The sequence below is a fragment of the Magallana gigas genome, chromosome 3 (genome assembly GCF_963853765.1).
Source record: "Magallana gigas chromosome 3, xbMagGiga1.1, whole genome shotgun sequence".
In the NCBI taxonomy this organism is placed as follows: Eukaryota; Metazoa; Mollusca; class Bivalvia; order Ostreida; family Ostreidae; genus Magallana; species Magallana gigas.
This window is the reverse complement of record NC_088855.1, coordinates 5,716,096-5,733,999: the sequence shown is the minus strand read 5'-3', so window position 1 is coordinate 5,733,999 and position 17,904 is coordinate 5,716,096. Positions and strand designations below refer to the sequence as shown.

The following is a 17,904-nucleotide window of genomic DNA, read 5'->3' as shown; positions in this document are numbered from 1 at the left end:
TAATGTGGTTATGATTTCAGTAATATTAGATAAAAGAATATCTAAAATATAGCTTTATTGTTGAAATCTGTGTAAATATATTACTTTTGAAATATTAATCACCAGTATCTCATGAATAATTTATTTACTGCATTCCAGCAATTTTAAATATGGCGTCCGATAGTGCAAACTTGCCGGGAGGAAAGATAACATTTTTGTTATTCCTTGCTCTTGTTAATTTCTCTTTCACAATTGGCATTCACAACGACAATTTTTCAGAAGAATTATATGTGAAACCTTTTTCTAGCGGTCATGTCATGTTCCATTTTCAATTCACCACTGTTTGGAACGTATCGATCGACAAACCCGAGTCATGTAAGCACACGCTCTACACAGTCTTATTTCCTATGGGTCTAATTAGCTATTTATGTGGTATTTCCAACGAATCTCTCTCATGATACACAACTAGTACTTTTTCAATGACGTCACCGTTTTTTCCCCTCTCAAGAAAATGGACTGTATACACCATGTACACACTCTACAGTTCCAATAGACCTAATTCCAGTCAATCAATAACTGTATAGCAGTGTATAGGTTCCTGCACAAAATGCTCAATCGGATACATAATATGATTGCGTTGCTACTGTTTGGATTTGAGCGCAGTTAAATCTATAGCCTGGTTGATGTGACTGTCTGTCTTAAAGATTAGTGTCTTTTTCCAAGTCGCTGCATTTTCAATCTGATTAAATATAATGTTGTCATTTACTTGTCAAGAAATTTTTTGTTATTTTCCATCTCTAATTAACTATACATTTTAAAAAGGAATTGTTAATAATTTGGCCCAGAACTCAAATAATTTCATTTTTATGTGATTTCACTATATCCATGTTCTTTCTAAATGAATCTTACTATATTTGCTAAAGGTGGTATGGGACACCTGTCAATGTTAATGTTGATAAAAGTACAGTATAATCAATATACTTCCACCGTTTTCAAATTTTACAATATTTGACGTAAAACAAATGTTGTAAAATTTTTGGAAAGGTCAAGATTATAAGAGCCCTAGCAAGATTCAAACTTGATACAGATTTGTATTTAACTCTCTAACCCACTGCTCTTTGCATTTTCAGGAAAGAAAAAGTTTTTGAAATTATGCTTGATTGTACTGTTCTTTTCTATTGGAAGTACATCATAATATGGAGGTGTCCCATACCACCTTAAGTTTTGAGCATATTATGGTATTACAGTGTGACTTTTTATTATGAAATCAATTGCAAAAATATTTGCCAATTGTTTTAACATACATGTAGTCACAATCAAGTTAACACTCTTGGAATTCTGTATAATTAATTGTAAATAGACATACAACCAGTTGTGCATGTAATTATGCAAAAGATCCAATCAAAACACGATTTGTCTATATTTGTCATAAAAATGTTCATGAAACTCTTACTATTTTAGTTCAACATTATCACCTGTTTCCAAAATCACTTGGGGATGTATTAACAACCTATAAAGTAAAGGAACTACATTTAAGTCAGACACAAGGACTGTGGAAACACGAGAAATGGGGATACCCGCCAGAGGATGCACCCCCGGGCGATGAGTTGTGGGTGTGGTTTCAGCCTCATTCAGGGTAAGCATCATATCAAACATATGGTCGAAAATGGTTTTCAAGATGGGGAGTCGTTGTCTTGCAGATCAGTTGTACATATATCAGAGATGTGCATATTTTTTGGATTTTGGAAAAAATATCATCTGTTGGACTAACTTATTTTTTGGCAAAATATTGCATATAGATTACCCTATTTCTCTGGATAGGTAGTGTTTATCAATTCAGGGTTGAAAAATGAATAATACACGTAGATACTGTTCATACCAAAAAAACCTGGTTTGCTGTCCTATTGACAAATTTTCTCTCATTTAATTCATTAGAAAAGTAAATGTGCATACCTTCTATTCATGTTTCTTATTATTTACAGAGTTGATCAGACTTGGGCAGATCTAGTCAATGCATTGTCGGGATTGTTTTGCGCCTCTCTGAATTTCATGGACAGTAAGTCAACTGTACAACCGCGGTGGAGTTTCCGTCCGGCCGGACTCGCCTCTGAGTTCTACAGTGCAGACTCTCGCTTTGTCCGGTACTCGACACTCCCAAGAGAAGTGGTGTGTACTGAAAATCTGACTCCATGGAAGAAACTTCTGCCTTGTGGATCAAAGGTCATTGTCTTTTTCACAGGAAGTTTGAATTTTTTTTTGATAATTTAAATCATAAATTTAAAACCAAGTACATGAACTGAGTACATACTGGTACTAGGAATAACTTGTATTTTTCATTTGCTTACAGATTGGTCTAGCCAGTTTGTTGAACTCTGTGAAGATTTATGATGGATTTTATCATTCTCTGGGAGTTCATGTTAGATCTGTCTGTCAGGTATTAATGCAATTGTAAATGGAAGTTTTGGACTTGTGTACATGCGACTCAAGAATTGTTACACTCTTAACAATTTGTTTTTAGGATACTCAATGCCTTACACCAGCCACAGAGCTCAAACAGACACTGACAGTTGTGTATGATCCAACTACAAATAAAAATGGAAAACAAGGTAATTGTTTTGTGCAAACTACAGTATTTCTTAAGACAATTGACAATCAATCATTAAAATTCAACCTACACTTAAAGAGTAGGTAACCTAAATCCTCCTATTAAAAATACAGTAGTATAAAAATGTCAAATATCAGTGACTATTTTTTGTATACCAATGTGAACTTGCTGTTAATAATTGCAAAATTTGTAATGTGAGATTTAGATAGTAAATATTGTAAAATATGGTTATAGCGAACGTGTTTATGATAAATTGACACTTACAGCAAAGTGATTTTCATTCCTGGTGACTTTATTACTTGATGTAAACTTGACGGATATAAGGAGTTACGCTTATAACGAAGCAAAATCGACTGTCCCTGTCACTTCGTTATAAGCATATTTTACTGTATGTGACATTTATTTGAATTACAAATTCTCCCTTCCCAGACTGGAGTTTCCAGAGCATGTTTGACAGGACTCTGCAGTCACAGTGTCCCCTGGCCGACACAAGGAAGATCTACGTGGATGTGACCACACAAGAGGTAATGTTCATGCTTTCTTTATACAAAAAGTTTAAAACTTTCTCATACCTTTACATTGTCAGGATTAAGGGGTCCATTTTTCAGAAGTTTATACATTTAGAATGATATGAAATGCATCAATGTCACATGCTATTCATTGAATATTTGGTACAAGTAGTCAGGAAAATTAAAGATTGGCCCCAAAACTTAATTTCTGTGCAAGTTGGTATGCTGTGTTTCATGTTAAAAAAACCCAGAAATTTTTGTGATTAAACGTACATTTATCAAAATGCTGAATGTTTTGGGTTTTTTTTCAGACATTCCCAAAATTCAGTCTATCACCTGTACCAGACTTTGTGCTCAATCAAAAGCGATCTGGGGAGGAGAGAAAGATAGCTGTATACCAGATAGGGAACCATCTGTTCGCCAGCAGCTTAAACCTGAAGGCCATGTATGAGGAGAAACTGACCTTCTCCAACTCCTCGCTGCCCCCAGTGTATGCTAACAGATTTGTTACAGGTATAAACAAGTTAAAATTTAAGTCCACATCGAAAATAGAATATTTGAAAGGTGGAAGTCTTTACTGCAAGTACATGAACCATTTTTATTACACATTCAAATAGAACACAATACATAATCTTGCACTTTATGCAGGGTATGGGCTAGAGAGAGGGGGCGTGACCTGTATGATTTATAACACAATGTCCAGCAACACCACTGTCATCTTCATGGAGACCGTCCCGTGGTTCCTCAGAGTGTATTTTAGTTCATTGAGGATAGAAAATGATGGGAAAGAAATCAAGCCATGTAAGTATAGCAACGGAAGTGATGGATAATCTTTAATTTCTTCAATGGGTCATATGTTCTTTATACATATACTAGTTGCGACTTATTTTCCTTTTTTACATGCAAGTTTGTTATTGTCATGTACCCCGTGTTTGTTTTCAAATTGTCTTAACTTCACACTTAATAATGAGGTCTGCTGCAACAATAAGAATTTTATGACTGTAATGTCACAAGTACATTTGTACAAAACTTTTACAGATAAAATAAACTTCATCCCAGCAAAAGACCGTGCCAATCCTTACCAGATGGAGCTGGTATTCAGACTCTTTGCCAACTCTGTAACAAAGATCACTTACTCGTTTGAGCGAGCCTTTTTGAAGTGGACAGAGTATCCACCTGATGCCAATCATGGATTTTATGTCAGCTCTGCCGTTGTTTCTACTGTACTGCCCGTGGCAAGTCAGTACACTGCTACATCACAGTCTGTCTCTCTCCTGGAGGAAAGGTAAAATCACATGTACATGAACCTTATCTCAATCTTGAAGTACAAGTCCCATCTCCTAAAGCAATTTTCTGGATTTCAAAATCATGTTCCCCATCTCAATGTAAAGATAAAGCTCCAATTTTCTTTGGTAATTTTCTAGCTGTTGATGTAAAGATTTCAGTGTACCGGTATCTTTTCTTTCTGCAGCTTTTCGGACAGTTCTAGTTCCTTCTTCCTCCGACTTCACACTGAGACTCTGCTTGTGTCCCTCCCTACTCCTGACTTCAGCATGCCCTACAATGTCATTTGTTTGGCCTGTACTGTGGTGGCCATTGCGTTTGGTTCCTTACACAATCTAACCACAAGGGACTTCACTGCTTCTGATCCAAGCAAAAGAAAGGGGCTTGTGGCCAAACTAAAGTCATTTTTCAAGAAAGAGAAAGAAAGCCCAGAAAATAAACTAGATTCCAAAGAAGAAGAAACACCATCTCAAAAGGACAAAGATAATTCAAAGAGTGAGGAAAAAGACTCCAAAGAGAAAGATGGCAACAGTGAAACGTGATGATTGTTTTTGTTCATATTTATTCATTACATCGATAATTAATAATTATGCAGGAAAAAGCAGTATTTTATTTATAAATACATGTAATGTGATTTTCATTCAATCTGCCACTCATATACATGGCAGTTCTGACAACAATAGGCTATTTTCTTTCACCCATTTGTAAACACCAGAGGTCTGTTTTGCAGAGCTGACACTTGGGAGCAATTGCCAAAATTTATGTGATGGGGATAGGGAATTTTCGCAATGCTTTCAACATGTTCAAGTGCTCACTCTAGAAAAGTGGCTTCAGATTCATTATACCAGTACCTGCTGATGCATTCCGTATTTTTAAAGGAACTTGTATGTAAGGAACTTGTGTGGAAGGAACTTGTATGTGCAAGACATTTTTGAATGTCAGGGTGCCCTCAGGCCTTTACAATCTTGTATGTATCTCATGAAAATTGGACTTTTGAATAAAAGAGTAATTTATATAAAGGTAATTTATCCCAGTATCCCAGTAAAATATGTGAGAGAGAGAGAGAGAGAGAGAGAGAGAGAGAGAGAGAGAGAGCTCTGAAAGTTTGTGTTTGGGAGAGAGAACAGGCAGAAAGATTTATCCTATCGAAGATAGATATTTACACTTGATATCATTGTGCGATTTGTTCCCTTCATCCCATCTTGGTCATATCATATGGCTGCTACACATCTTATCAATTTGGAATGGTCTTGCTAAATTCATTTTCTCTGCTGCAAGATACTAAAGAAGAATATCTGATGAAACAATCTGATTTTACTGAGGAAAATGAACACTGTCAAAAAAGAAGTGCATGTATGAAATAAGCTTGAATTCATGATGAACAATAGGATTTGAAGTTAGTACATGTTTATTTCGTGTATTATAGTAGAATTGTTTACCATTTATTTTATTTTGTGCTTATAATTTCAGTGTGCAATAATTATATATGTATGTTATGTAAATCAAAGAAAACACAGATATTTGTACAATGTATACAATTCTTGATCTGCACTAAGCTATCAGATTCGTAAAGTATTCCTATACATAGATGTGATATCTCTGGATCAATTTATTGTTATTAGCTGTCCTATAAAATCTGCCCAAAATTTAAAAATGCAGCATATGATAGTAATCATACCTGAACAAAATTTACACACTTTTTATAAAAATAAAATATGTTTAATTCTTTACAGTAAATTTGTTGGTTGTTGATATGAAACTTCAAGGGATTATTGTTAACTTGTAGAAGGTCAGCATTTATCTGCTGAAGAATGTAGGACCCAGTTTAATAGTACCTACATGTTCTTATATGTACATTATACCATTATTGCTGTTTTTAACTCACCTGAGCTGAAAGCTCAGGTGAGCTTTTCTGATCCATTTTATCTGTCGTCCCCATGCCCGTAAACTTTTCACATTTTCAACATCTTCTCAAGAACTACTGGGCCAATTTCAACCAAACTTGGCACAAATCATCTTTAGGCAAAGGGGATTCAAAGTTGTGAAAATTAAGGGCCACACCCTTTTTCAAGGGGAGATAATTAGAAATTAATGAAAAAAATTGAGAAATTTTCAAAAATCTTCTTCTCAAGAACCATTAAGCCAGGAAAGCTGAAACTTGTGTGGTAGCATCCTCAGGTAGTGTAGATTCAAAGTTATGAAAATCATGACCCCCAGGAGTTGGGTGGGGCCACAATGGGGGTCAAAGTTTTACATAGGAATATATAGAGTAAATCTTTGAAAATCTTCTTCTCAAAAACTAATCAGTCAGGAAAGCTGAAACTTGTGTGGAAGCATCCTTAGGTAAAGTAGATTCAAAGATGTAAAAATCGTGACCCCCAGGGGTAGGGGGAGGCTGGGCACAATGGGGGGGGTCAAAGTTTTACATAGGAATATATAGAGTAAATCTTTAAAAATCTTCTCAAAAACTAATCAGCCAGGAAAGCATCCTCAGGTAGTGTAGATTCTAAGTTGTGAAAATCATGACCCCCCCGGGGGTAGGAGGGGGGGCCACAATGGAGGGTCGAAGTTCTACATAGGAATATAAAGAGTAAATCTTTAAAAATCTTCTTCTCAAAAACTAATCAGCAAGGAAAGCTGAAACTTATGTGGAAGCATTCTCAGGTATTGTAGATTCAAAGTTATGAAAATCATGACCCCAGGGGTAGGGTGGGGCCACAATGGAGGGCCGAAGTTCTACATAGGAATATAAAGAGTAAATCTTTAAAAGTCTTCTGCTCAGAAATTAATCAGCCAGGAAAGCTGAAACTTGTGTGGAAGTATCTTCAGGTAGTGTAGGTTCAAAGAGAGTGAAAATCACGATCCCTTAGGGTAGGGTGGGGCCACATTGGTGGGGGGGGGGTGTCAAAGTTTTACATAGGAATATATAGAGTAAATCTTTAAAAATCTTCTTCTCAGAAACTAATCAGCCAGATGATTCTTTATAATTGTTAAGACTTTGGCCCCAGGACAATTCTTCGGCCTAACAAGAAGGTTCAGAGTTTGATGTAGCTTTGTATCCCATATACATGTATAAACAATCGTTAAGGATCTTTTTGATCAAATTGATACAGACATTTAATAAATTGAGTGTTATCAAGCAATGTTTTAGCCATTGTCGAACAAACCGAGTCCAATGTAGAGAAAATCAAATGTTATATTGACCTCCTAGGTCATGTGCAGGTGAATATAACGTTCTGTTTTTTCGAGATAGTTGGATTTGAGCCAATTGGAGAGCTAGGAACTAATCATATAATAAATAATTTTATTGCTCCATAAAATCAAAATGTTATTGGTAAAATGCTGCTCACTTTAAAGCATTAATCAGTCCTGTGATCTTCCACAGAAAAAAAGATTCTTTACCAGAGGAAGATTTGTACTGGTGGTTATTTGAGTCTAAATATTAATAATAGTAGGTTGAAAGCAATGAATAACCAATTTTGCAAAAATGCCAGTATTTCATCCAATTAATTTTGATTTAAAATTTATGCAATTAGCTATTGCATTTTCCAGTTATCTAAGAAATGATCTGTACAAACATAGTGACCTCAACCTCAATTACATGTAATCCGACACAACAGCATAGAAAGTCATTTATTGGCAACATTTATTTCTCACAATCAGTGACATATTCTCAGTCTAACAACAAATATAAAATGCTATCATCCTTAAACAATTTCTGTACAGACAACTGCCACCTGAACAAAGTGTACATACACTGGCGAAAACTCACACACACTGAATACACATGATTGTAGAATGTTTCTACTCATGCAGCATCTCAAAAACATGTATTACAGGGATTCATATACAAACACGCCGTCCTCAGAAGCTGTCCAATCACAGTTCAAATTCTGGTGACTGGACTGACCACAGCAAACACGCAATAATTTAAAGTCAATGAACAGATTCCAAATCAATGGAATTTAGCTGTGGAAGAACTGGTGCTATTTACAGCATTGCACAAAAACAAAATTATAATTTGTCATTGAATAAATCATATATCTTATAGTAACTATTTTGGTGTTGAAAATGCACGTATTTAGTCAAAAGAAAAAAAAAAGCTTGAATACTTCACACATTTTTCGCTAATATTCAGTCCTGAAGGTAATTGATACATTATAACCTTATGTAGACACACATTGCACAAACACTCGCAACCTGTTTTCATTACTCCTCTATAATACAAATGAATAGTAATTAGACTTTTCTCATGAATTGTTCTTGCACATTTTTCATCCATGGTATTATGCACAAAACAATACAATGTAAATAACTATAGTACAAATAGTTTTACAACTCGCATTAAACAATATCAGACTCAGCACTGAATGTGGTATTAATAGGGAGTACATTTATATTCAAAACTTGTAGCAAAGACATTTGAATTTCTACTTCTTTTTTTCAATCCAATGCAAACAAGCTAATAATTGATATAATTTGACAAACTCACCAAAAAAACTTCATAAGAAAAATTTTAAAAAATCATAAAGTATCTCAAAAGGTTCATTATTTCATTTTCAACATCATCTTTTGGCAAGAGACCTAAAAATGTTTTATATTTGGTACTTCTTGAATACACTTTGGAAACAAAAAACACATCAACTGTAATATAATTCACTAGATGGTTGAAAATATGAATACATTCTGTAAACTGTAAATAGACAATATAAAAACATTGGAGAACGTTCAATTTTATATTTAAATATTTCTAAATTTTCTGTATAAGTGCTTTATAGAAACTCTGGGTGGTCATCCACAGGGAGGATCAAGGTCATATTGATTGTAACAGGTAATGTTTATAAAGGGTGTATATGTTCTGATCCTATACAAATTTTTTAAGTAGATATTTAAAGGGTCCTACAAAACTATTTCAAGCATCCCTACACTTGATAGTTTTGCAGCATTTTTCACAAAAAGAGAACAAAAAAAAACTTCAAAATTAAATCAAATGATAATAGAAAAAAATAAAGAATTGTATAAATACGTCAATTCAATATTTCACATGGTAGTTCTAAAGCTATGTCATAAAATCTTTTAAAAAATGAACAATTAATCACCAAAGCACAGAAACTGGGGCAAATCTTTTTTCTTTTTTTTTGGGGGGGGGGGGGCACTACTAGACTTCATAGAAGTTGTTTTACATTTTTACCCTGCATATGGGGATAACATGCACACTCATCCAGAAATCCCATATATCTGCCAACATATCCTCAACTGTAAGGTGCAATTTTAAAATGCAGCAGGGTAAACAAATACCTGTCCATGCCAAAAACCTCCTACACACGAACAAGATGACATTGTAATGTAAAATCAGATAGACCCACTTCTGGTCACCACATTGACAAACATGATGGGTCACTACAACATTATTTACAATTCATAATAAATATAACCTGATATGAGTTCGGTATCACAAACAACAACAGCTATTTTTCCCAACAAGACATGAAAAAATGAAAAAAATCTTCTTGCACACTTCACATCGCTGATCCTCTGAAACTTTAATAGTGAAAAAAAAGAGGACAAAAATTATCTATCATACCTCAAGAGATTCTGTTATATACAAACATCACTCGAAATAAATTACGATGATTAATCATAAAACAATCATAGCTACTCTTATTACTACGAACCTAACTAAACAGTCTAGAAATTATGGCTAAACAATATATCTTTTCTAAACAAAGATTTTAAAAACATTTTCTATATTAATGTTAGGGTGTGTGTAACTTCTAGATATACTGCTGCAAGAGGCCAGTCTGTGAGAAGGAGGAGTTTTCTGTCTGTATCTCGTTATGGTCCCACGCTCCCCAGGGATGCCGATAGAGGTAGATTGACTCATGAAATGGAGGGACTGATACAAACACTCTACAGCGCTATTTACACAAGCCAATTACTGGAATGCCATTCACAGTCTGTACTCTTGCTTATTACGGAAGAAATTATGCTGCCAAATTTACACTTCTAAAATTTTTTTTTTTTCATTTACAAACGATCTTTTTGAGTGAAAATTGAAGTCAAATATTAAAATTATACATAATTGTACTTTTTAAACACAATAGCATGAATTTTTTTGGACAAATCCTTAAACTAAAATTCAGAATCCTTATCAAGTTAGATAACAATAAATTTTTACCAGGAGAAAAATATTATGCCATAAAACTTGCATCAATTGACAACCCAAACAGAACGAGTGAAAACATAAGAATGTCCGTGATGAAATACTCCCACCCATCCTTCACTTAAAAACTTCATCAACATTACAGCATCAATATGTGAATTATGACACTTTGGTGGGCAGCAAATGAGGGTGTTAAACAACCTAATCATAGAAATAAAACTTTTTTTAAACATAACATAGAAACAAAATTTCTTATCCATAAATTTCAGGGACAAAGAACACATTTTGTATGTATATTCTTGTATACCGGTACATATTTTACTGTACATACAACAAACATTCTGCTTTGCAAATTGTGATATAAAGCAATTGACTCTTTACATGATAGATTTCGGGAAGCCATTAAAACTATAAAACAATATTGTAAGTTTGACCGTGTGATTTTTTTCTATGTAGTCTACAGGCTTCATTTTTAACTCTTCATAAAAAGTCATACTTTTATGAACAATCAATATATTCATTAAATAACATGTACAACTTCTTCTCATCAACATGAATATTTCTATTGCTTTGTCAATAAAATTCAAAGCCATCAAATACTGTTTAAAATTGAAAAATCTATAGCAGTACTACCTTTTCTTCTACTCTTTGAACAGTGTGCAATTCATACACAAAAATATATCCGTAACACAACATTAGAAAATTTCACATCAAACTGGGAAACTACAAATAAAAAAAATATAAATTCTTGAAAAACATCTTCAAAAGAAGGGGAAAATGCTGATCTGGTGGTTCAGCTGTACCGAGGATCTGAATATGACTTGATTCTCTTCTCGAATGAACCTTTGAACTCTTGAACCTGCATCCATAGTGACGTGTAACACATGAAGTAGATGACGATGAGCAGAATAAAGGAGAGGAAGATGCTACGGTTCCGACAGACCTTCAGCTGGACGATTCGAGTTCCACTCATCTTGAGGCTGAAGATCACCGCCCCCAGAACAAGAATCAACAAGAGAGCTGTGACCATGCTGCCTCCCTGTGCCAGCATCTGAAAGAAAGACCAAGACCTCTGACTGTACCGCTACATATATTTCACTTACTGGAGAAATAATAACATATTGCAGCAAGGTTATTCTAATATTTGATATACATCATAGTATCAAAATTACAATCATTCATCATTTTGGTAAAGTTGCAAATATGAAAGGTACATGTAGAATATAACATTTTAATCCAATTCACGTATGTAGATACAGATTTTTTCATTAGTATTCAGAACAAATATAGCACATGTATTCTATACTAATTTTTCTACTCCGAATTTTAGTTTTACTGATTTTTTTAAAGCTGTGAGCTCAAAAACTCTTCAAATCAAAATTGCTTTCATCATAGATTTCTGCTTATATGTTAAAATTGAAATGTGGACAAATAGAGTTTATATCAAATAATAATCCTCAATGACATTGGCTCAGCAGTAAAAACCATTTATGTTTAAGTTTAGTGGTTAGAACCTACAGTCTTTCACTCTACTGCTTATAAAACTATTGATTTTGATGAATAAATTTTGAAGATCGGATAACTAAACATGGAAATTTTTTGGTCCAAGGATCAACAATCTTAGAGGATAAATTTACAGTAAAACCTGGTAACATGTATGCTAAAGTAAACTTTAGACTACATTAATGAAATGCCACTACTCCAACTCCCCCAAAAAAGGAATAGAATTAGCAAGATACTGTTCGGTAAGATAAAGTAAATATGTTCATTCAGCTGTATTGTTGAGAGATGCTGGTTAGCTGTATTATCGAGAGAAAAGTCCCCCCCCCCCCCCCACCCCCATAAATGCTGGTTAGCTGTATTATTGAGAGCTAAGTCCCCCATCCACCCACATAAATGCTGGTTAGTGATCTACAGATGGTTAGTGTGTTGTAGTTGATATCAGGGGAATCTATCACAGGGAGACGACGACAAGTGCAGGTGCTTCATCAGTACTCAAGTCTTACTTGGTTGCACTCTGCCATACCGCGGCCGCGCTGCTGTACATGAAAATTAAACTTTTCGATCTGTACCAGGTTACAGCGGCTGCCGGTGCAATTCTGGACCCTCTCCCCATCTCTACGATGGCCACGCCTCAGGCAGTAGTCCGGTCCACTGATCTGTCCCACAGTCAGGCCGCGACTGAAACAGGGCATCAGATACATGTATATGTACAGTTACACAACGGTCAGGCCGCGACTAAAAACAGGGCATCAGATACATGTATATGTACAGTTACACAACTAGACTGGTTAAATAATGTGCCCCAAGACAATAAACTGAGAACCAAATTTAAGTCCAAATTATACCCTATTATGGATATTTCATTTAAACAAGTCTTAGATTTCAATCCAATACTTAAGAAAAAAAACACAAATACACAGTAGAAACTTAACCTGTAGATTGAGATTATTTCAAAAGTATAATAATAATATAGTTTTATTTAAAGTATTCTCAGTTTATGGACTTGGGGCCAGGTTTGAACAATTACATCAACAACTACTTCATCTTTTGCTGGTTTAAAAGATCAAATCAGGACCAATGTTATGTCCTTATGATGATAAAATGAAAAATATCAGGAACATGTCATCCTGAACACTTGTCTTGCAGTATAGGGGCCTACCTGAGCATCCTACAGCGGTGTTCCTGGAGCCTCTTTCCTGCTGCCTCCACATCACGGACGTCCTTACTGCTCCATAATCTCTCCGCTGGGGCCGAGGCACGGGGCCTACAGACAGAAAACAGTCCATGACTTACCAAAAAGTCAACACATCCATCATCATTGATCTTACAATAAGTTACCATTTTCTTGCAACAAGCTACTGAACTTTTTAGCAGCAATCATTCTACTACAGGTTAATGTACATAATTATAGGTCTCCTCTTTACAATCAGATTCGAATTTGATAGTTCAACATTGACATACAATAATACAAGTAGATAAGCATGTGTTTGGGATGGGCCAATGTCTGTACACAATGAGATATTTGACACTTACCATAGTGTAGATATCAGATTTTCATTGTCAATGTACTCGGCCCACAATGCAGCCTCTCCACCCAGAACTTTCTTCTCATCAATCTGGTAACCTAGCAACCAATAAAAACCACAGGTTAAAATGGAAATACTTGTACATTAGGGATAACGATTTCAATTAGTGGTAGCCTAATAAACCAACATATCAACATGTCACACAGGTAACACAGGTAACACGTGTTATTCATAATCTAATTCTGGTATCTACACGAGTCATTATTTGTATCTAACCAACAAAGATGTCAGCAAAGTTGACTTTACTTTGTTTATTCATGACTTAATTCATTCAGTATCAAAACAAAGAGAGTCAAACAGCCACCCATTTCATCTCTTTGTTATGAGCCTGCACATCTTTTGCCCCAGACTTACCCATGGAAGTGTCTGCTGGGTCACACATGTAGTACTTGGGCCACTTGGTGCCGTATTCAATGAGATCCAGGTACCAACAGGTGGAGTACAGGGCGTGATAGCCCATGTCTATAGCTCTCTGTACATCCCCCATATCACCCTGCCAGATCTGGATAATGGTGTCATTGGGCAGCTGGGGAAAACATAGAAAAAAGTTTATCCTATTGATGCCATATATGATAAGCACTGTTGTATAATATGCATCCAACCTTTAGGGGTCCAAATTCGACTGCAGTATACATAATATAAAATGTAGCATCTAGAAATAACAAATTAGATTTGAATATTGACTAGGAGTTTTACACATGTTTGAGAAATATTTCCACCATCCCTCTACAACTTTTACCTTTTCCACTAAACCTACCCAAGCAATGGATTTACACAACACTGTCCTCACCTGAATGTTGTTATTCATAATCTCCTGCCACATGACCATTCTCACTCCATTCTTCCTGTTTCTAGCAATGTCCTTTATATCCTGCGTTAACCTATCATACAAATATTTCAAAATAATTAATTCTAAATCACTATAATCTTAAACTACGTTCTTAACATTTCTCATGCTACGAAGGCACTATCTACATTTTCTTTAACTCTGAAACATCTTCAAAATAAAAAATGATTGGTAAATCTATCAATGGATCCAAACTTTCATTATCTGGAGAAAGTTTACCTCTGTTCATAATACTCGAGGACTTTACGGATGTCGTAGCTGTACATGTACGGGTCCACATTCTGTAAATTGATTGGCTCATTCGGTTTGCCATTCAACTGGTTCAGTAGCTTCAGAACATCTGGGTTGGAAGACCTATTGAAAAAATCAAGAAAAATCAATGCGTGTATTAAAATGATTGAAATCTGAACATTTCAAAACCAACATATATATTTCCAACATTCTGGTATTTTAAAAAAATCACATATTCAATACATTATGGCAATTAGTCATCTATGTTAACAAACTGACAAGGGAACTTAATTATAAAGAATGAGGACCTGATGATGAGATGGGGAACCTCATGATGAGATAGCATGGGACCTCATCACATTCACGATGAATGCATCAAGCAAGAAATTCACAACATGAGATAGGAAAATTCTTCACATCTCAGTTGAATACATTAAATACATTGAAGAAGAAAACTTACAAAGAAGTCATGGTTACCTCTTTAGTTGGATACTTGATTGAGAAAACTTACCAACAAGTCATGGGGACCTCATCACCTCCCAGGTGAATGTACTGATCAGGAAAGACGTGCAGGACCTCATTGAACAGTGTCTTGAGGAAGCGGTAGGTGCTGTTTTTGCTGGGGTCCAGGGGACCGAGGTACCCACTCACTGGGTGGGCGCCTTGGTAACACTGGGTCATGTGCTCGGGGTGACTCAAGCCCCAGGAGTAAGTGTGACCTGAAAATTGTCATGTCTACTGTGTTATTATCATATGTACATTCATTTGTTTTTGGTAGGAATCATGATATATTTGAGGGCTTTAGTCGAGCACTCATCAAATATATGTACTCAATTCCTCATTGACTTCCCTTTTTATATTTTTTTATATTTTAAAATCAGACATGAACATATTTGATATTCAAAACTTTCTATGCTTGCATTGTAATATAATCCCTCAAACTGGGGAACAGTGGGAATATCATATAAAGTCATAAAGCTTTGATTCTCATCCATAATTGATAGTATTGATTGATGCCTATAGAATATATTGATCTAACCTGGGGTATCAAATTCTGGCATCACACGTATTCCTCTCATTCTGGCATACTCGATGATATCAGCAATGTCCTCTGGAGTATACACAAAGCTGGGATGATAGGCACCCTACAGAATATTCATTATTAATCAAAGTGGTGTCAGTTTGCATTGTATTCCACTATGCTGTTTACTCTATTATCTTTCCATCTTTGTTCTCCATATCATACAAGAGACCCATAGGCCACATCACCCACCTGTGTAAAACTCACTAAGTCTCACTTCAACCTTAAGCATTGGTTACTGAACAATCAATGATAAATCAACTGATCATTTTCCTAAACTTCACACTGTTGAAAATATATTAATAAGCATTAACATAAAGGAATGTAATATAATGGAATTAGCTTTCTTATTCATCATTTGACGAACAAGTATGCTGAGATTTTACCCAAGCAACACATGTCCCCTACCAGTCTTCCATAACTAGATCTGACCAGGCAGAGACAACAGCCTTTCAGTAGGGGTCGACAGAATCACTATTATTTCAGACCAAACTTAAACAGGCAATTAAATGAAACAAAGTCAGATCTTTCCCTGCTTCCTCTCCTGGGGATACTCAACAAGTTTCAATTCAATTCTAAAACGTGTGAAAAATTGTGTGCTCTTATGCATATAACAGTACAATTTGGTATGCTCAGACCCTAAAAGATTAATATTACAATATCTTCCTTCAGTCTTACATGTTATGCAGTGAAAGTCTGAACCAGGAAGTGAATCAAACTCTTAAGATGTAATCCCTACACCTTCCTTCTGTCTATAAATATCTTGATTCAGACATATCACTTGTCTTTATTTCCTCTTCTCTCTATCAATGGTATACAAACTTACAGCACTTAAACATTTTCTTAAGGACAACTATATGGACAAAAACTACTTAAAACACACTTCAGTATTTCACGTGACATGTAATCTCATACATTTCAAAACTGACACTTAAAATCAAGAACTGTTCCTAATCTTTTCCCAATCTCTTATATCTCTTATTCTTGATTTGGTCTGATGCAAATTCATATTGGAGCCTTTAGTACTTTACACTAATTTGCTGTTTATAAATTTTCATAAAAATCATGTACACGAAGTATCAATTTTATCCAACTAACATTTTAAATTTTTTTATTTTCTTACATTCTGAACATGGAGTAAATTTGTCCGAGTCTGAGAATTGACAGGTGAGTTTGTATTTGTGGGTAAGTCTGAGTTTGTGTTTGTGGGTGAGTCTGAGTTTGTGGGTGAGTCTGAGTTTGTGGGCGAGACTGAGATTAGTGTTTGAGTCGCAAAGAATTAGCGTACCTTTTCGCTGAGTTCGGGGAAGGCCTTGCTTTGGTAAGGGAAGGACTGGTCGTCCACTATGTGCCAGTGCATCACATTCATCTTATTCTGGGCCATTCCCTCCTACATAAAAAAAAAGAGTAAAACATTGTACAGTGAGGGCAAGAAACAAGTTACAATACACAAAAGGTTATTTTCAAGCATTTTACAATCACTCGTGTAGCCCAGTACTCATACACGGTTTGACAACATTAACTTATGGTTTATATCAATTTGATTTTTGCTGAAAGCTTGTGAGGTGTTTCATACAATTGTAGTGAGCAAAAAGTCTCAAGTTCACATAATTCTGTTTCAAGTGTGCGTACTATCTATTAGATAACTGACAATATACCGGTGTTGGCTGGAGTTAACATGCAGCTAATAAATAGCCCGCATACTATCATAAACAGAATTTTGTACCAAACATACTCCCAAAGGAAAACCACTTATAATCTGAAAAAAGCATCAATATTTGCTTTGATTCAGAATGATGCAAGAATATTGATCCGACTTTAGGCAAGAGATTGTGGCATGAACAGCAAGTCCCTAAATTTGAAGCCATTCATTGTAGGCAACAATATCAATGATTTAGGAAGCCAGCTTCGATAATTTGAGAGGATAATAGTTCTGTCCCAGACGGGGTGACATGTGAAGTGATGGATACCAATAAGGCCACACCAATATAATTTCCTCTTCATCGGACCCCACGCCCTTGTATTTAAAGTAAACTAAACAAATAATATTATTATCAATTTCCCACATCCAGGAATTCTGTTTTATTTCTGCTATATTTTTCACATCTTAAATAGT

The 17,904-nt window shown here is 35.2% G+C and overlaps 2 protein-coding genes across 15 annotated transcripts in view; one reads left to right on the top strand and one right to left on the bottom strand.

Moving 5' to 3' along the window:
* The first annotated feature begins 120 nt into the window (after nt 1–120).
* Nucleotides 121–6,105, top strand: LOC105343587 (GPI transamidase component PIG-T). The gene is made up of 10 exons (XM_011451000.4): nt 121–354; nt 1,441–1,615; nt 1,962–2,199; nt 2,327–2,413; nt 2,498–2,585; nt 3,014–3,108; nt 3,405–3,606; nt 3,742–3,894; nt 4,132–4,378; nt 4,565–6,105. Exons 1-10 carry the CDS (start codon nt 150–152, stop codon nt 4,917–4,919), a joined length of 1,845 nt encoding a protein of 614 aa, XP_011449302.3. The 5' UTR covers nt 121–149; the 3' UTR covers nt 4,920–6,105.
* A 1,891-nt stretch (nt 6,106–7,996) lies between these two features.
* The window catches only part of LOC105343585 (beta-hexosaminidase subunit alpha), a 32,551-nt gene continuing 22,643 nt past the window's right edge, over nt 7,997–17,904 (bottom strand). For 13 of the 14 annotated variants that reach the window (XM_034483305.2, XM_034483312.2, XM_034483310.2 and 10 more), the window contains exons 6-15: nt 17,077–17,178; nt 15,747–15,852; nt 15,219–15,426; nt 14,696–14,830; nt 14,420–14,510; nt 13,984–14,155; nt 13,577–13,667; nt 13,203–13,307; nt 12,547–12,721; nt 7,997–11,591 (exon numbers count right to left, since the gene is read on the bottom strand). In XM_034483305.2, coding sequence (XP_034339196.1) covers nt 11,334–11,591; nt 12,547–12,721; nt 13,203–13,307; nt 13,577–13,667; nt 13,984–14,155; nt 14,420–14,510; nt 14,696–14,830; nt 15,219–15,426; nt 15,747–15,852; nt 17,077–17,178 — 1,443 coding nt within the window. In that variant the 3' untranslated portion in view covers nt 7,997–11,333. The remainder of the gene's footprint in view (nt 11,592–12,546; nt 12,722–13,202; nt 13,308–13,576; nt 13,668–13,983; nt 14,156–14,419; nt 14,511–14,695; nt 14,831–15,218; nt 15,427–15,746; nt 15,853–17,076; nt 17,179–17,904) is intronic. The other variant, XM_011450998.4, reaches the window with a different exon arrangement.